At 35.3% G+C, this 18,312-nt stretch overlaps 1 protein-coding gene across 3 annotated transcripts; it reads right to left on the bottom strand.

Annotated features, from left to right (window-relative positions):
• Positions 1–3,254: 3,254 nt before the first annotated feature.
• LOC110813297 (N-acetylglucosaminyl transferase component family protein / Gpi1 family protein) lies at positions 3,255–17,869 on the bottom strand. Of its 3 annotated transcripts, XM_088220920.1 has the most exons (11): positions 17,100–17,869; positions 16,571–16,611; positions 13,080–13,301; positions 12,315–12,710; positions 12,078–12,218; positions 11,770–11,879; positions 11,472–11,693; positions 10,041–10,535; positions 4,101–4,531; positions 3,682–3,775; positions 3,255–3,583 (listed from the first exon to the last, which is right to left on the bottom strand). In XM_088220920.1, exons 3-11 carry the CDS (start codon positions 13,254–13,256, stop codon positions 3,451–3,453), a joined length of 2,199 nt encoding a protein of 732 aa, XP_088077046.1. In that variant the 5' UTR covers positions 13,257–13,301; positions 16,571–16,611; positions 17,100–17,869; the 3' UTR covers positions 3,255–3,450. The 3 variants fall into 3 exon arrangements, with proteins under 3 accessions (XP_088077046.1, XP_088077041.1, XP_088077051.1); XM_088220915.1 differs by lacking the exon at positions 16,571–16,611; XM_088220925.1 differs by lacking the exon at positions 16,571–16,611 and having other exon boundaries at positions 13,080–13,276.
• Positions 17,870–18,312: the final 443 nt, after the last annotated feature.

Raw genomic sequence — 18,312 nt, 5'->3', positions numbered from 1 at the left:
TTAATGAATATGGTTGAATTCTAATTTAATTTTTAACCAGTTCCATTGTTTTCGATCAAGTATAGTTATATAGTGTAAGAAGTCCAACAATTAATTAATTAGATCCACAGAATTAAATAAACAGGTTCTAAGTTCAATTACATGAAACTTATTTGTAAATCCTGTTTTATAATTTAGTTATGAGACAATTTCCTACATTTTGCATATAGAAAAGTACATTAAAAATAGCCATCTTATACAATGAATCAGTCATTATTTACAGTAAAGAAAGAAAGAAAGAAAGAAGCAGGGAGGGAGGACAATGCTGGTGGGAGAGAGAGAGAGAGTGGTGAAATCCATTCGATATTTATCCAGAATCCAGTATTAGCTTCCGCACCCCAAAGACCTATACTACTACTCTGCGAACTGCAACTGCAACTGCAATAATGCTAATGGAGTCAGAGATTAATTTCCTCACAACTCTTTTCTCTCGTTGACTTCAACACTATCCATACGTATTCATATACACCAGAAAAACCAAACGTATAAAAGATAGACAGACATAAACACCAACTTGTTTCCCATCGGATATCATGATTTTACTCCCTTTTTTTTTTTTTTTTCTCTTTTCTTCTCTTTGGAAAACGTGCTTCTATGTATATATACGATACACACACACCAGTGTTATTATTTTGATATATGATTGTATAACCAAGGGAAGATCAAAATCAAATTGGAAAGCTGGCAGATTTAAAGCCATATCCAAACATATCCTATATCCGTCCACTCCTCAACTTGCTATTCTTTTCGTCTCCAGTTTTTACTACGCTCACATTTATGATTTACTAGCTTCAGTCACTACACTGCCCCGGCGGCGCGTGAAAATATATATTCCGGAGGCGAGGGTGGGGATTATCAGTTAGCGCGCGGCGAAACGGGACAAAGGAAGGGTCTACGGCAGTTATTAGAAAGAGGACGAGAACGCGCGCCGCGTACGCGACGAGGTACGGGGACGTGGCGATGATTGGCTGCGGGATGATGGGCGGCAACCGTCGCGGTGGCAGATGACTAGTGGATGATGACGTTTGAGAAAGACGACCGTCGGCTAACCGTTTTGACTTTATTGTCAATGTTGACTCTTCCTTCCCCCCAGTAAGAAGTGGAGGAGAGGAAACGAACGACCAATATTTAAGTGTATATTACGAATATTTGTAAGAAAATTATTTAATTTGATGTGATTAATATGCAATTGTAATTAATTAAAATTAAGTTATACTATTTTAATTGAAGTAATTTAATTTATTACTTATTTGTTAGGTGGTGGTGGTGACACGTGGTTAGGTGGGTGGGTCAGATTTTGGTTTTGTGAGTCCACCCAAGACGACTTCACAAAACTAAAACTATCCTGCTGTTTTTGTCCAATAATTGAAACGGTTAGAGCTTATTTTTGAAACCTTTTTTTTAATAAATTAATTAAATAGTCAATTCAATTTCTCCATACATTTGAATTCAGAATCAAACTCATTATAGTAGTGTGAAAATAATTTATAAGATAAGGTTTGGTGGTCCAATTTGCCTTTTCTTTAAATTTGAATCATAATTAATGAAATATGCCAAATGTATCAATTTTTGTGAGACGACACCTTGGTTTAAACAGAAAATTAAATGTTTTAAATTTTGTCAACTACTTACTTACACTACTTTTGTGTCTTATTTTCTTTACATAAATATTTGAATGTGGGTTAATATGTTTTTTGAACTATTTTCATATTTTTAGACTTTTTCTAATGGGGATGCAAAAGGTTTGATTGAACAATAATTTTATTTTCAAAATTCTATTAATAAAAATTAAATTCATATCGTTGTATATTTAGATTATGATTAATAAGTAAGTGATTTGAATAATGACAACTGATAATAAATAAAATTATTATTTTCTTGCATGATTAAAACAATTGAGTAATAAAATGATCGGTATGGTATGGTACAAGAACTTTGTTTTTGTTCATATCAATAAATAAAGATAATAATTAGCGACGATAATAATAATAACAGTAAACATTTATAATATATATATATATATAATAATTATAAATGTGACTATATTGAAAATGATGGTAGTAAGAGTGTCTTTACTAACCGTGTTGGCATGTAAGAGTGAAGTAATGGTGGTATAGACAATGTTAGTAATATTAATAATAGCAATAATAATGGTTTACCATGAGAGTAATGACAATAATAGTGACCTATAACTAAAATGTGTGGGGAAGTGTTGAAGGCCACAATAACATAAAAATGATGGTGATAATGTAAGATTTATAATAATAAAGATAATGATAATAAATAGCATAATAGTAGTTCTAGTAATAATAATTATAGTATTAATATGTGATAAGAATAAAGTTAATGGTGACGAGATTGCAATAATAACCATTGAGATGTTGATGAGAGTGGGAACAGTGATATAGTAATAATAGAAATATCATTGACAAGAGTAGTTATGATGCTAATATGGTATTCATGGTGATTAATGGAGACAACAACACAAGAACACATAATTCATTCTCAAATATTCTTGTCTTGACTTACGAATTTTCCTTTATCTATCTTCAATTTCTCTCTTGTGTTTGTATGTTTAGTTATGTATCTCAATCATAATGGACGAAATTACTTAAAACTAATAGACCTATACCACAAAGTAAGCGACTAAATTTTATCACTTTATAATATTTTAATATTTTAAGACCAATTATAATTTAATATATGATCCTATATAAACTCCTTTTTCATTAACATATTAAAAAGGCTCTTAAGCAATTAGAATTTAAAACACATTTTTTGACAATCATAAATAAAATTCAAATAACAATATGTTAGAATTTAAAACACATTTTTTGACAATCATAGATAAAATTTAAATAATAATATGTTATAATTGAAGCTTTATAGCTATGTCATTTTTGTACTTGGTGTTTGCCATTATCGATTTAAATTTAGATAAGTTAATGGGTTACTGATTCTGAGGTATATTATGAATGATTAATTTAAGGACATGGTGAATATGAAAAGAACATATAATTAAATTAAATTATAAACAAAAAGGAGTGTTAGAAAAAAATCATTTTTAGATTCTTTAAAATACAATTTAAAGATTAAATGTCATAAGATTGTAATAGATACATATCATTTTAAAACTATAACTCAATTAACTCTCACTATTTTCTTTTAATATGTTAATATATTAATAATTTAAAAAACTAAAATTTTTATGTAAATAAAAACATAAATCATAAAATATTAAATTGTTGAAAATCATGCCAATTTTGTCATTACTACAAGCAAACCGAAGTGGAAGGCTTATGCAGTCAAGTGGTAAAATGGGTCTCAAGCCTACCGGAGATAAGAACTTGAGCTCATCAAATGATTGAGAATCGACAAAGAAGAAATTCAACATTGCCTAAAATCACTGAACTACGCCAAATGATTGTTGTGGTCCGCCATGCATGAAAGAATAGAATTGCGACAAAGGCACCAGTATTGCTTGAAGGGAACTGACATCCATGGCATTGTGGAAGGCAAACCAACACCTAAAGTAGAGGGCATTCTGGGAAAAAAAAGTATTTAACAGACATTTCATGAGAGAGATCAAGCTTCCAACTAATACATATTATATTAATGCAGATCCATATAAAGAGAAGTCACCTTCTCCCGGTTAGAACTCCATAAGCTGAAATTGCAGAAAATGAACCAGATATCCCTGAAAAAACCTTCTTATAGTGAGGCAAGAGTACTTGTCCTGCAACATTTATGGAAACAGTTAGCATAACGTAGCCCAGAAACAATACAGGCCACCCAAACAAATGTCTTCATTATGTAATTTCAAAACACCAGTCCGGTTTATACAAGTGACTTCTAAGTCACTGGTGAATATGAGTGTTCAAGAACGAATGTAAACTTTGTGCCACAGATGGAAGGTTGCAAACATGATAGACAATGAAGAGGGTGTAAATACTTTCATAAGTCAATATCATCATCATTCCATCTTCGTGCAAGGGCATGTCTTTGTTTAGCTTGTGCTTCAAGTAAGAGAGTTTGCACAAACAAAAGGTTCAAGACCTCACCTATACTTAACAAGTTACTGCGGAGAGTAGAAACCAGAACAGTAGATGCCTTTCTATTTGGAAAATTATCCCCCTGTAAACCTTCAGACGGTGGACCAAGGTTACCAAGACAAGCAACCTCTTGAGAATCAGGGGTGTCACTCTTGCAAGTCATAATTTCAAACCAGATGCCAGATGGAAATCTTCTCCGCCTCACCAACCAAAGAAATATTTTAATGTAAGGGGTAGCATGAATAATGGATATGGCTATTTCTATCAGTATAGAAACGGAGCTGATCAATGTAGATATCATGGTGAAAAAAATATAAAAGACAGAAGTTGTTGGTAAAAGAAGTAAAAGTGGAGTAAACAGAAGAGATCCAACTATGTGTTGCTTCACAGTGTACCCATAGCTATCTAATCGCTCACGAAGAGGATTCCACTTTCGACCCCTGTAGAAAGACAGTAACATTGTGAACAACTTGAAGTAAAGGAAAAGATAAACTTTGAAGACACCTAAAACACAGGCCAACAGTCACAGCAATGTAAAACCATTGAACATATTTTCTAATATCATAGTAGATCATCCTTTTCGTTAAAGCTCATGAAACAGAAGAATTAACAAGATTCAGAGAAACATGAAATTGTGAGAAATCTGAAAGTGTAGTTCGAAAATGAGAGAGAACTAATGTTGAAGATATTTGTAAAATGAACTTTCTTATCTTTTATTAATTGGGGATCTTGGTATTTATACAGAAAAGTTATTACAAAGTAAACCCTATAGTTATAATATTTACAAACTAAACCCAACAAAATACATTAATTATAATCCTAACAAAACTTGTTAAGTACTCTAATAACCCCCCTCAAGGTGGAGTATAAAAGTTTTGTATATCCATCTTGGACATAGCATTTTGAAATAGTGAGACAACTAAAGCCTTAGTGAAACAGTCTGCTAGCTGGTGGAAGGAGGGAACTGAGAGCAAATGAATAAGACCTTCTGAAAGTTTTCTCCGGACAACATGGCAATCGAACTCCATATGTTTGATTCTCTCATGAAAGACCGGATTTTCAGCAATCTTTATAGATGACAAGTTATCGCAATATAAAACTGTTGTATAAAAAGGTAGACGCAGATCACTAAACAAGTACTTCAGCCACTGCAACTCACATATGACTGCAACCAAAGCCTTATACTCTACTTCGAAAGAAGACCAAGAGACAGTATTCTGCTTCTTTGTTTTCCAAGAAACAATTGCCTCTCCAAGAAAAATCCAAAAACCAGTGATAGACCGTCGAGAATCAATGCAAGTTGCCTAGTCGGAATCACTAAAAGCCTTGAAATGGAAAGAATTCTAGCTGGGATAAAATACCCCTTGTCCAAGTGTACCTTTGAGATACCTTAAGACCCGGTGAGCAGCTTGCAGACGCATTTGAGTAGGCGCATCTAAAAATTGAGAAAGTTGTTGCACAACATAACAAATATTAGGACGAGTATTTGTAAGATACAACAATTTCCCTATAAGTTGGCGATATTTAGTGACATCAACTGTCCTGCCGAGAAAGTTTAAGAGATGAAGACATGGCAGTGGGGCTTGACTTACAACCAATAAAACCAATGTCTCTCAATAGATCCAAAGTGTATTTCCTCTTACAAATATTAATACCTGCATGTGATCTAGCAACCTCCAGGCCCAAGAAAAATCTCAATTCACCAAGATCATTGATTCTAAACTGATCATGCAAATATGTCTTGACTGACTGAATTTGAGAAAAATCATTACTTGTTAAAATCACATCATCTACATATATGACCAAAGCAATGAATGAAGAATCATTGTATTTAAGAAATAATGATGAGTCCGCATAAGCCTGCAAAAACCTTTGGCTTCTTAATGCATCTGTAAGCTTAAAGTGCCATTGTCAGGTGGCTTGCTTTAAATCATACAAACTTTTCTTCAATTTACATACTTGATTTTTGTGAGAAACTTGAAAACCAGGTGGAAGAGTCATATACACCTCCTCATGCAGATCACCATGTAAAAAGGCATTATTTATATCCAGCTGGTGCGAAAACCAGCCTTTAGCTGCAGCCACTGCTAAAATAGTTCTGATGGTAGTCAACTTTGCAACAGAAGATAAGGTGTCCAAACAATTGAGACCAGATTGTTGCATATATTCTTTAGCCACTAATTTGGCTTTGTATAGCTCAACAGACCCATAAGCCTTTCTCTTTGTTTTGTAAACTCATTTACAACCGATAGGCCTTTTATCAAATGGTAGGGTAACCAAGTCCCAAGTTTGGTTCTCTTCAAGTGCTTTCAATTCAGCAAGCATTGCCTCTTTCTGATGGGGAAATTGGATTGCTTGATTGTAGGTCTTAGGCTCAATATCTTTAGAGATAGATGAGACAAATGGTTTATATTTTGAGCTAATTTTGTCATATGACAGTACATGGGAAATACAACGTGGTGTTGATGAAATGGAGTTGACCTGGGGCTTTAAACCATATAGATGGTAATCTTGAAATCGAACTGGTTGTTTTACAAACCTAGTAGACTTCCTTGTTGGCTGTGGTTTTGTGGTAACATTATGAACAAACTCTATGGCTCTAATAGGATCAGTTTCTGTAGATACTGGTTCAACATTTTGGTTAGCAACAAAATTAGAAATAGGAGAAGGTGAAGGAGGATTACCAAAATTAACTGGTGCACTAGAGGTGGCATGCACTGTATCACCCTGTTGTCTATAAGACCCGATTAAGTTGTCAAATTTCGTCATAAAATCATCAGTGAAATGAAGCACAGGACATTCAATATTCGAGGACATGGATGCATGAGGAAAAACATGCTAACCAAAATTGACATCTTCAGAAACGAAGACTCTGAGTTTGAAGATCATAGACACGGACACGGTAGCCTTTTATTTGAGATGGATATCCAAGAAATAGACATTTGGATGCACGAGGATCAAATTTAGAACGATGAGGATAAAGTATAGAGGCATAACAAAGATAACCAAAAACTCTAAGATGTTTTAGAGTTGGAGTATTGAACAAGAGCTCAAATGGAGTTTTATTGCTAATGATTAGGGAAGCTATACGGTTGATTAAATACGTGGCATGCATGACACAATCAGTGCAGAATTTCATAGGCAAAGCAGCTTGAAATCTTAAAACCCTTGCTACATTCATTATATGTTGGTGTTTCCTTTCCACCACACTGTTTTGTTGTGGTGTGTATTGACAGGATTTTTGGTATAAAACACCTTTTTCTGCATAATATTCTGCCACGTTAAATTCTTGCCCATTATCCGTTCGAACCACTTTAATATTTGCATTGAACTGATTGTTAACGTATGTAAAGAAGTCATGCACTATTTTCCTTCTTTCAGATTTTGCTTTCATAAGAAACAATCACGCATACCTACTTTTATCATCAACAATAGTCAAAAAATAATGGTAACCATATAAGGAAGAAATGGAGACTGGTCCCCATATATCAATATGAACAAGATCAAAACAATGAACACTAGTTGATTTACTGATTGCAAAAGAGATTTTCTTTTGTTTAGCAAAGTGACAGATGTCACATACAATGTTTGAATAAGGAACAATAGAATTTTCAATCTCATGAAGTATTTGAAGTCTTGGCGAAGAAATATGATCATGACAGAAATGTCAAAGATTTTTATTATTGACAAATTAAGAAGAGTCTTAAGTATTTGATCTAATAATAGAATTTACAACATAAAGATCTTTGGTCCTTAGTGGTTTCAGGTGATACAGTCCATGCCTTTCTTCGCTATACCAATCATCTTCTGGCAGCTCATATCCTAAATAGTACAATAACCATTGTTGAATGTTAAACAATATTTAGAGTGTTGTAGAAGCGGCTCATTGACACAAGATTAAAAGAGAATTATGGAGCAAATAATGCATCTTTAAGTACAAGCAAAGGTGAAATATGTACATCACCTATGTGAGTAACCTTGGTAATTTGAGAGTTTGGCATTTTTATGTGTAAGTTATCTACTTGTCTATATGTGACAAACAGCTCCTTAGACCTAACTATATGATCAAGTGCCCCAGAGTCAATTATCCACTCATTTGGCTTTATTGGACTGAAAAAAGAGGAATGAATAGTAGTTGGTTCATGAATGGGCTAGAAATTTGTAGAAACTGTATTAATCTGAGGAATGGTTTGTGAAAGTGCTGATGGTTGAATCAATGTCTGGATCTTATTGTATTGTTCTTTAGAAAAAGTAGAAGGCAAAACTTATGAATTGTCACACAGAGAAGAATTGAACTTCACTTGAGAGGCAGTCACATTCGAACCTGTCTCTGCCATTTAAACACTATCTTGATTAACATTTGATATATTTATCAGTTTATTCCTAGAACCAGGTGAATAACCATGTTTTTTATAGTATTTATCCATTGTATGTCCTAAGAAACCACAGTGCGTATATGTCGGTCTCTTAGGATTGGCTCCATTAGGTGGAGCTTTATTTCCTTTCCACGATTGAGTGAGCTTATTTGCATAGAATACACTCGACTCAACCTGTTGTATACCATATCCAGTAGTTAAATTGCTTTCATGTTGTAGAACCAGACCAACCACTGTGGTAAGGCTAGGTATTGGCTCCATTAAAGGAACTTGAGATTTTCCAACACCAAAGGATTCATTCAGTCCCCCAATAAAGCCAATCACTTTATCCTCCTCCTGATATCTCTTAGAAACATGTCCACATGCAGGAATCAGTCTATAATTCAATAGTTCATCCCATAAAATTTTCATTTGACTAAAATATTCTTGTACAGAGCACGTAGATTGCTTCAATGTATAGAGTTCCTCTTGGAGATTAGAAACTCTTACCATATCTCCTTGAGCGAATTGATCGTGCAGATCCTTCCAGAGGTCTTTCGCATAGTCAAATGAAAGCATAGATTGAGCTATAGAAGGTGATAAGGACTTCAAGATCCAGGTTAGCACAATAGTGTTGCAATGCTCCCATGCTTCGTAAACTGGATCGTCCTTGTTCGGAACAGGAATTGAACCGTCAACAAACTTGAACTTGTTATTAGTGACTAACGTCATATGCATCGATCTTGACCAGGAATAGAAATTATTACATGTCAAGACCGAAGAAATAGGCATTTACACTGGACTTTCATTCGGATGGAGGTAAAAGGATTGACGAGGATCTCTTCAATCTTTGAAGATTCTGAACTTAAAGACATTGTTTCCAATTTTACTTGATAACACTTCAACAAAATTGTTGCTAAAAGTTACGACCTAACAGAACTAGATTTTAAATCAAGGATCTAGGGTTTCTTTAAAAAAAACTTCTAATGTTACTTGAATCGACTTTTTATTGCTCTGATACCATGTTAAAGTTCATGAAACAGAAGAATTAACAAGATTCAGAGAACACGAGATTGTAAGAAATCTAAAAGTGTAGTTCGAGAATGAGAGAGAACTGATATTGAAGATATTTGTAAAATCAATTTTCTTATCTTTTATTAATTGGGGATCTTGGTATTTATACAGAGAGAAACAAAACTTTTACTTATTACAAAGTAAACCGTGTAGTTATAATATTTACAAACTAAACCCAACAAAATATATTAATTATAATTCTAACAAAACTTGTTAAGTACTCTAATACTTTTAACCAAAAGAATCCCAATGGAACCACTGCGTTTCGAAGAGAAAGGCTCTAGGACAACACTAAGTACTAATCAATCAGCCATGTCAACGACAATTGAAACCCAGGACTAAATTACACGATTCGGCCAAACAAGATGCCCGGTAAATGCTTGCATCAAAAGAAAGTAGTGCATCCTCATTATAATGAAGAAAGAACGTGAGAATCATGATTTAAATTATGAAATCAATGTGAATAATTGGATAAAAATCTTTCTTCATAAGAAAGAAAAAGGAAATTTAGAAGTTTTACCTGAAAAGTCGCCATAAAGCTGCTAAAGCCTGTATCTGCTGTGAATATAAGAGGGCAATCAACCAGTGAAGAGCTGACACATGAAGTGTTACCAAGGTCATAATGTCGATGAACAAAGCAGCAGGTATGGTGACCCCAAAAAAAATTCCCAATAAAGCAAGTGCTCTTATAAAATGAATGATGAGAGAACCCACAAAGGTCCAAATGGTAGACCAAATCTGTATTGCATTAAGAGAAATCATGCCAAGAACTCCTGCCAATTCTGTGTTCAACTTGAAACCCGCTGGGACTCCCATCAACCACACACAACCCGAGCGCAAAAACTCATTTGTAATATAACTTGAAAAGTTTAAAATCCATAAGCAGATAGATTCTGCATAAAATAACATTCCTAACCCAATCAGGTTTCCCAAAAGAACATCAATAACTAAACTCGACCACATGGAATGTTTATGAAGTGCAGCTTTTTCAGCAAATTCTACACACGATTGAGACCTGATAAACCAAAAAGGACATTTAAAATAATAAGGAAAGAAATCACTGAAAAACTAAAGATTGAAATATATCATATGTAACAATCTTATAAATTAATGGTTCCCATCAAATTGAGCCACAGGATCCAAGAATACATTTAAATTCTGTACATTGAGAAGGTTTTTTTTTGTTAACTGAAAGAAAAAGAGTAAATGTATGGACAAGGCAACGACAGGGTGCCACCCAACCACAGAATGAGTCCTCATTAACCTATGGCTGCTGCCATAAAAAATGAACAGAGTTTCAGATGATAGATCTCTATTTCTAACATAGAAAAGTTACAACTTCAAAAGCCATTTTATCTCTCTCTTCCTAGAGAATCCACAGGCTAGCCAAGGGGATAAGAGAAACAAGTTCTCTCCTCTTATCACCCCAGATGCCCTACCAAGCGCAAACCTCGTACACAACAAAGTCCAGTATCACCAAAGTCAACCCTAGAAATCAATAGCAATGCACCAAAGACATGAGAAGAAGGGTCCCACAAAAGGAGGTGATTAGGAACTCAACAGCAACCCTCTTGAACGGGTAACACCCGTTCTCCCTTTAGCTGCCTGCTAAGTTTAAAAAAAATCTGGGGGACCGAGATTTAAATAAATGAAGGAGAGTTGGTGAGTAAGATCAAAGGAGTTAGATACCAAATGCAGATTAGAGAAAGAAGAGCTCTCAAATTGTTCTTTTCTTCATTACAAATCCAAAGCTTTGAGAAAGAGATACTCTAGTACAAGAAAGGTCAAAATTGATTGATACTTTAATGACTTGTGACCAGTTAAAATTGTTCAAGCTACCTTAAGAAGTAAACCATCATAAGTGATGACATCAAAACTTTTATTTATTGAGATATATTAGAGACTTAGTATAGATCAAAACAAATATCTACAATATGACCACTGTAATTACCTGAGATCATTATCTTGAAGAAACATTGGCCAATATAAAATTTGACAACAGCGAATTTGGACATTTAAGTGCGTACTGCTGAGTATCCTAGTTGATGTACTAGATATCCATGGTTGTGATCCAAAACTTAATAATGTACAGAAAAACTGTACGAACATATAGACTAGGGTGGATAATGAAGCTAGGATAAAGGCCAATAATTGCGATGTGAAATTATTAATCCTGAAAAGCACAAGACCAGCCATCAGAAAACCCAGAAGGATATAGTAAGAAAGTACTAAAGTATAGAACAGAATACCTGTGAATATTGGGAAACTTCATTGAAGATCTCTTGGAGCCCATGTGTTTTTTATGCACTATTTTAGCAGCAGCAGCAGCAGCACAGTTGATTGACAGGATAATAGTATCCTGCATCTCAAAGAAAAATGACAGTGAGAAGGGTGCTTAAGATAGAGCGACTAATTACCAATTGACCTCAGTGCATTCAGTAACATCCCTTGCATAGGATACCTGACATTCTCAGTTCAAGCATTATTTCTGCACTTTGGGGCCCTGAAAGAGAAAAAGAAAAGAACAATTGTTTGATTGCTGAAACAAGTACTTTACCAAGTCATTAAGAGGCTGCTTTTGGCAAAGTTCATCAAGCCACTTGGGTTTCTTAAGAGGAGCATTCACTTGCTCAGCAGGTTTCCAAAAATTTGGCAAGAAGTGGTGCACACCATATGTTGGAGTCTCATAAAAAATCATCTAAAAATGTTCCAATAAGAAAAAGGAAATTAATAACCAGTAAAAGATACTAACTGAAATGGAATCTTGCAGAACAAGCCAGCATGACTTACATACGTGGACATCACATTGAGACACTATTTGGCCGCTCCAATGTACATGATGAAATTTAGGTATCCAATGAGTTCCCCTACTGTACTGTTCCTGGGAATCATAGACCAAATAGACCCAGTTTCCGCTTGTTATAGAAGCTACACTACCTTGATCTGACAACTCCTCAAATTTGTCACCCCCACAACTCCCCTGTCCACAACCTTTTCGAAATAGTTCCTTCATGCTCTGAGCAGAAGTGTTAACACATGTAGCAATTTTACTCTGACATCCCTCTTCCTTTCCAACTTTCAACAACTTGTCATTACTGTGCAAATGAGCAGCACACTGACCAAGCAAAGAAAATGTTGATTTCTCCTGTAGAAATACTGGCATTTTTCCATCAGTTTCTTGGAGGATGTCCTGATCATTGGAGATTCGTGAATTGTCAGATATATGCAGCAGATAACATCTCTTCAAATAGCAGGAAGAATGCCAAAAATGACTTTATAGAGAATTTTGGTCACATGATTAAAGTTAATTGCCTATTGACCACTAGCAGAAGTAATATCAGTAGACAAATAACAGCTTTCTTTATTTTGCATCCTTTCTAGGGGCTCTATAAATCCCACGATTCAGGCAGGGCACAGGCTATGCACCAACTGCCACCAAATGCTGGGGCAAAAGCCTTTGATCAATATATACAGTCAGAAGTATAAGCTCTAATGTATATGTAAACCTGTAGAATCATTATACTAACACAATAACAAAAGAGTTAGAAGTGATTCGTACCCGGAGACCAGATTGGCACCGAGCCAAGGAGACATCACTAGATTCAACGGCTACTACAACATCAAGAGAAGTTGAAGAACAACAGATGAACCACCCAAACAAGAGACTGCAGGAAGATGGGTCGGTTGATGAAAGCTGATCTGGCCACCAAATCCTACATTTTCTTCTCATGTTCATCTCATCATCACTAAATGTCCCTGCTAAGTACTTTCTATCCAGTTACTGCAATGTTAGGAAAAAGAAGCAAGCAAAAATAAATCGGTTGAAATATGGAAAAGAAAGTCATAAGCTGCTAGCTTTGAAACTCCATTGTAAACTCTCTCATCTTGTGTATGTGAAAGAGCACAAACTTTAACTTTTTCATAACCCAAGACAAGTTAAATCCTCTTCATTCTTGTTGGTTGTGGCATTAACTAAAATTTAAATAACCACCAAAAAACACTGTTAACTGACAGAATCATCCAGATAAAAAGAAACATAAAAAAGTTTCTGTTTCTGAACAAAAAACAGTTTTTTAGAAAAAATACAAAAACTTGTTACAAAATGATCTGGATTGCTACCAAAAGAAAATATTGAAGTGGCCACGAATCCATTACGGTTGGCTTAGACACTAGAGATCATTTGCGGTAGCGTACTTAAAGAGAAAAGACACCTGCTGTGAGAAAAGACACCTGTCATGCTATTCATATCCATGACACAACCAGTAGTTTTTTTTTTTTAAATAAAAGAGAAATAGTATTAGTATGCACAAAAGTACCAAGGGGGTACTACCCGAAAACACAAAATTACATGTGGTCAATGACAGCCCCAATATCTTCCCAATCTACTATTGTCATGACCAATCAAAATGACACAACCAGTAGTAGATCAAAATAACCAATAAAAAGTAACTTGTCCATTAGCGTGACAAGTATGCTCCGCAAAAATATAATATTCAAAAAATTCAAAAAACAAAGTCACTCCTAATCCATTGTTTTAAATAAAAAAAATAAAGTATGATTCATCACAAGCATCAATGGGATGCAAACCCATGTATAAGATAGTTAAATATCAATCAAAATATTAATAAGGTTCCCAAGATCCTCAAAAGGAGTAAAGATAATGATCATCATAAAAAACTTAGGATCCGGAACTATCTATCTTAATCCCATCAAAATTAGTTTTTGTACACTAAAAAGCTCTCGTGTTCCTTTTTTCCACATCACCAAAAAAGTAGCAAAGGGGATGAAGCTAACATACTTCTTTTTTTTTTTTCCCAAATCTCCTCTCTCACTGAACCATCCATTACCCAATTAATGCCCAATAGGCTATAAGCAAGGGTCCATAGTTTGTACACAAGTGGATACTGCAGAAGGATATGGTTACATGACTCCGTTTCCTTTTTACATATAAAACAACTATTTACCATAATCCTACCCCTCCTAATCAGTTTGTGCAGAGTTAAAATGCAGCCTCTACCTGCCTCCCAAGATAAGAAGGCAACTCTATGTGAAGCATTAACTCTATACATTTGCCTAAAAGGAAACTCTTTATCCATAGCCTCTCTTTTAGCCAAGTGACCATAGAAGGACCTAATAGCGAAAATCCCTCTAGCATTGAGCCTCCATAAGGATTGGTCTCTGGTCCTGTTAATTCTAACCCTAGCAAGGGCGAAGACTAAAAACTCATGCTCCCAAACTTTTCAGTCGTTGAGATTTCTCGGGACCTCCACAGACCACTCTTCATCCCCCATAGTACCATGGTATGACTCTTGAATCAAAGCATCCTTGTACCAAGCAATAGCATAGACTTGGAGAAACTAATCCCAAAGTATGCCATCCTCCAACCAGGTGTCATGCCATAAACTGACCCAGTCCCCAATACCAACCCTCCAGCTGATACAATCCTGAAACTTTCTCCTACTCACCCAGATTTTTTTCTGCATCTTGTACCACTGGGTCTAGCAAAACCCTAGTGTACTAACCTCTATCCATAATACCAAACTTCGCCTCAATCATCCTCCACCGGAGACTACTATTCTCGTTCATGAATCTCCAAAGTCATTTCCTCTGAAGAGCCATAGTAACCTCCATAAAAGATCTCAAACCTAGTCCACCTTGATGAATAGACTTCTTAACCTCATACCAAGCCACAAGATGATACTTCCCTTTCTCCTCAATGTCACCCCATAAGAATCTATACTGAATTAATTTCAATCTCTTAGCCACACTCACAAATTATCAAGGACCTATTTCAATATATTTCCCAAGCAGCAAGTAACATGCTAATTTTCATATTAAAATAATACCAAACAATCCCTTAAACAGGGGCAAAAACATGCAAAGGCAAACGAGTAGAGAACCAAAAAGTAAACAGTCCCATTTAACCCAAATACCCATGCATACCAATCTGTACAAAGACTCAAGAAGAAACAGAGAGCTAAATTTGGTATTATTTTAACATCAAAACAGCAAGCATAGTACAGTCCCCATCCCTCTCTATCCTACTTTCCAAGCAGCAAAACAATACACCAGTTTTTATGTTCAAGCAACACCATAAAACCCCAAATTTGATGATTAAACTGTGAATGCAAAAACCTAAAAACCGTCCCAATTTATTCCACTTTAACACAGCAAATAATATTTTTCTTGTCACTTTAAATGACACCACACAATTCCCAATGAAAGCTAGGTAGAAAAGTTAAAAGCTTAGAACAGTCACTATTTCCCTCATTTATTTCACTCTTGACCAGAAAGTAACAATGCTAAAGAATCCGTAAATATGAAGACTAAACCAGTAAGTTTGAAGTCATTAAAACACAACCAAATATGTGTTGTATCCTATTTGAAAAAATTAGATCAATTGATATCACGAGAAGAATACACACGCACACACACATGCAAAGCAAACTTACAACAACGAAAGAAAGATAATAGCTACTTCGAAGTGCAAAGAGAAAATCAAACAAGTGTGAGAGCTTTTAAATATCAAAATAAAGACCTAGGCCAGATTCAAAAAATGAAAAATAAGACTTCAAAGGAATCCAACCAGAAATCCACCCAACTCTGTGATTCGAAAAAGTCTTAAGATTACCCTAAAAGCATGTTTTGGAATGGTCTTATGAACCAAAGGACATGGTATTGCAGTGAAGCCAAAGCTGAATTTGAAATCCAAAACAATAATACCTGCCAAAATCATATGCAAGGATCGTAAAAAGTGCGACCAGAAACCAGAGATGGCAAAAGCATTTCAGGGACTTTCAACACATTGCAAAATACCTTAAAGAACTAAAAGCATATGTATGAATGAGTATGAAACATCTGAAGGGGTAAAAACAGATTGAGATAATGAAATGAAATGTGAATCACCACAAAGATGCAAAATGAAAAAAATGAAAAGAAATCTTCGACTGGGCTAGAGGAAGAGAAAGGAAAACTATAGTACGTCAGTGGCCAAAAAGTAGATGCAGAAAGGAATTGGATACAATCAGTTTAAGTACAAGAATACTAAACCTGACTTTCATTGAATCCAACCGTGAACAGAAATGATGAAGCTACACACAAGCATAACAAGAAAGCAAACTCATCAACCCATGGCCAAACATGGGGTTCCACAATTTTTTTCTTTTTGAAATAAAAGTAAGTAGTGTATTATTAACATTGTACCAAGGGGGTACTCCTGTATACAAGATAATTACATGTCAATCAAATGGTTCCAACAACAAATGAAAGTTGACATTTACTCCAATTCTTAATGTCAAAATATAAACTCATCCAATATATCAAAAGAGGACGAAGGGATTAAGGGACAGCATTTATCATTTTTTATATATACATGCTCATAGTAAAACTTCAAAGTAATAAAAATATACCCTAGGTAGATGGAGATCATACATACTCCAAATACATTTTTCATTTTATATGAAGATCATACCAACAGCACATTCAAGTCCCATTTTACATCCACTATCGCATTCTATACTCTATATATAAAGATAATTCAGTCCTCTCCTATAAGCAATCTTCAGGCTTAGAAATTTACCTAAGGGATCGTGATTGGAAATCCCTAGATTGGGTCACTTCTGTCACCTTTCCAATCTCCTTCTTCGTCCTTTTTCCTTGCTTTTTCTCTTTGCCCGACTCAGTATCCTCCTCTCTCTGTCTGTGTCTTTTTTTGTGAATGTCCCTCCTTCTTATGGCCGAAGGAGACCTCAGGTCGCCACTCTCGGCCTCACTGCCATCCTCGAGCCCGATACCCCTTCACAATTTTTGGGTCAACGAGCCCCTGACTTCCTCCTTAATTTCCCTGGCACCTTGGTAACGTCTGCTTTCCTCGTTGCAGGTGACACGCGAGCAGAAATGGAAGCCTTCTTTTCTTCCTCGTTCAATCTTTGCTTCGCTTTCTTCTTCAACCAATGGTCTTCTGCTCTCAATATATCCAGTTCCCTTTTTCTTGCACACCTTGCTCAACGCCGCTTCACAGCCGCCTCAAAGCTCCCGCCTTCCCTTTCTCTTCTTCTTGCTTAACGGGAGGCTTCCTATCTCCATTTCTTCTGTTTGCCTAAGAAAGAACGCGTGAAATGACAAGAAAAAAAATGAGCTCTGTGCTTCCTCTCCTCGAGTCTTTCTCCCTCTGCGTTTCTAGCTTCTATCTCGTTTCGGAACCTCGACTCCGGCTCTCAACATTTCCATTGTCACCTTCGACTTGTCACCATCACGACTCTCCGATGCCTGCAGCCTAAGCTTACTTCTCTATTGGACCAACCGAACCCTACGCCTCTTTCCCCTTCTCTATCGAAGCTGCAAAGCCTGCAATAACAAAGAAAGGCGAAAAAGAATGGCATAATCTAAACGGTGCCGTTTTGGCACGTAGATTATCGAACTTGGGCTTTTATCTGGGCTGAATGTAGTAAAAGGCCTCACTGAGTTTATAAATTCAAATTACAGATAATTATAATTTATATTACCAAATATGGGATAAGGAAAAAAAAAAACTCAAATACATTAAACACAAATAGAAATTAAACTAAAACGACAACAAAAATGATGAACTCCACATTCATGCTTGCTGGTGTTCACTTCTTCAACGACTAATTTAATTTCTCAACATTACATATAGAAAAAGTAAAAAAAAAATATATATCAATTAAAGTACAACTTTAAGAAAAAGAAAAATGAAAAAAATACACACATTTTGAATAGTATCACATGAACATGTTGCTTGCATACAACAATCCAAACATGTAACTTTCATA

This window comes from Carica papaya, chromosome 1, assembly GCF_054855325.1.
Source record: "Carica papaya isolate Zhongbai chromosome 1, ASM5485532v1, whole genome shotgun sequence".
Taxonomy (NCBI): Eukaryota; Viridiplantae; Streptophyta; class Magnoliopsida; order Brassicales; family Caricaceae; genus Carica; species Carica papaya.
Note: the sequence above shows the minus strand (reverse complement) of the source record. Positions and strands in the feature narration are given on the sequence as shown.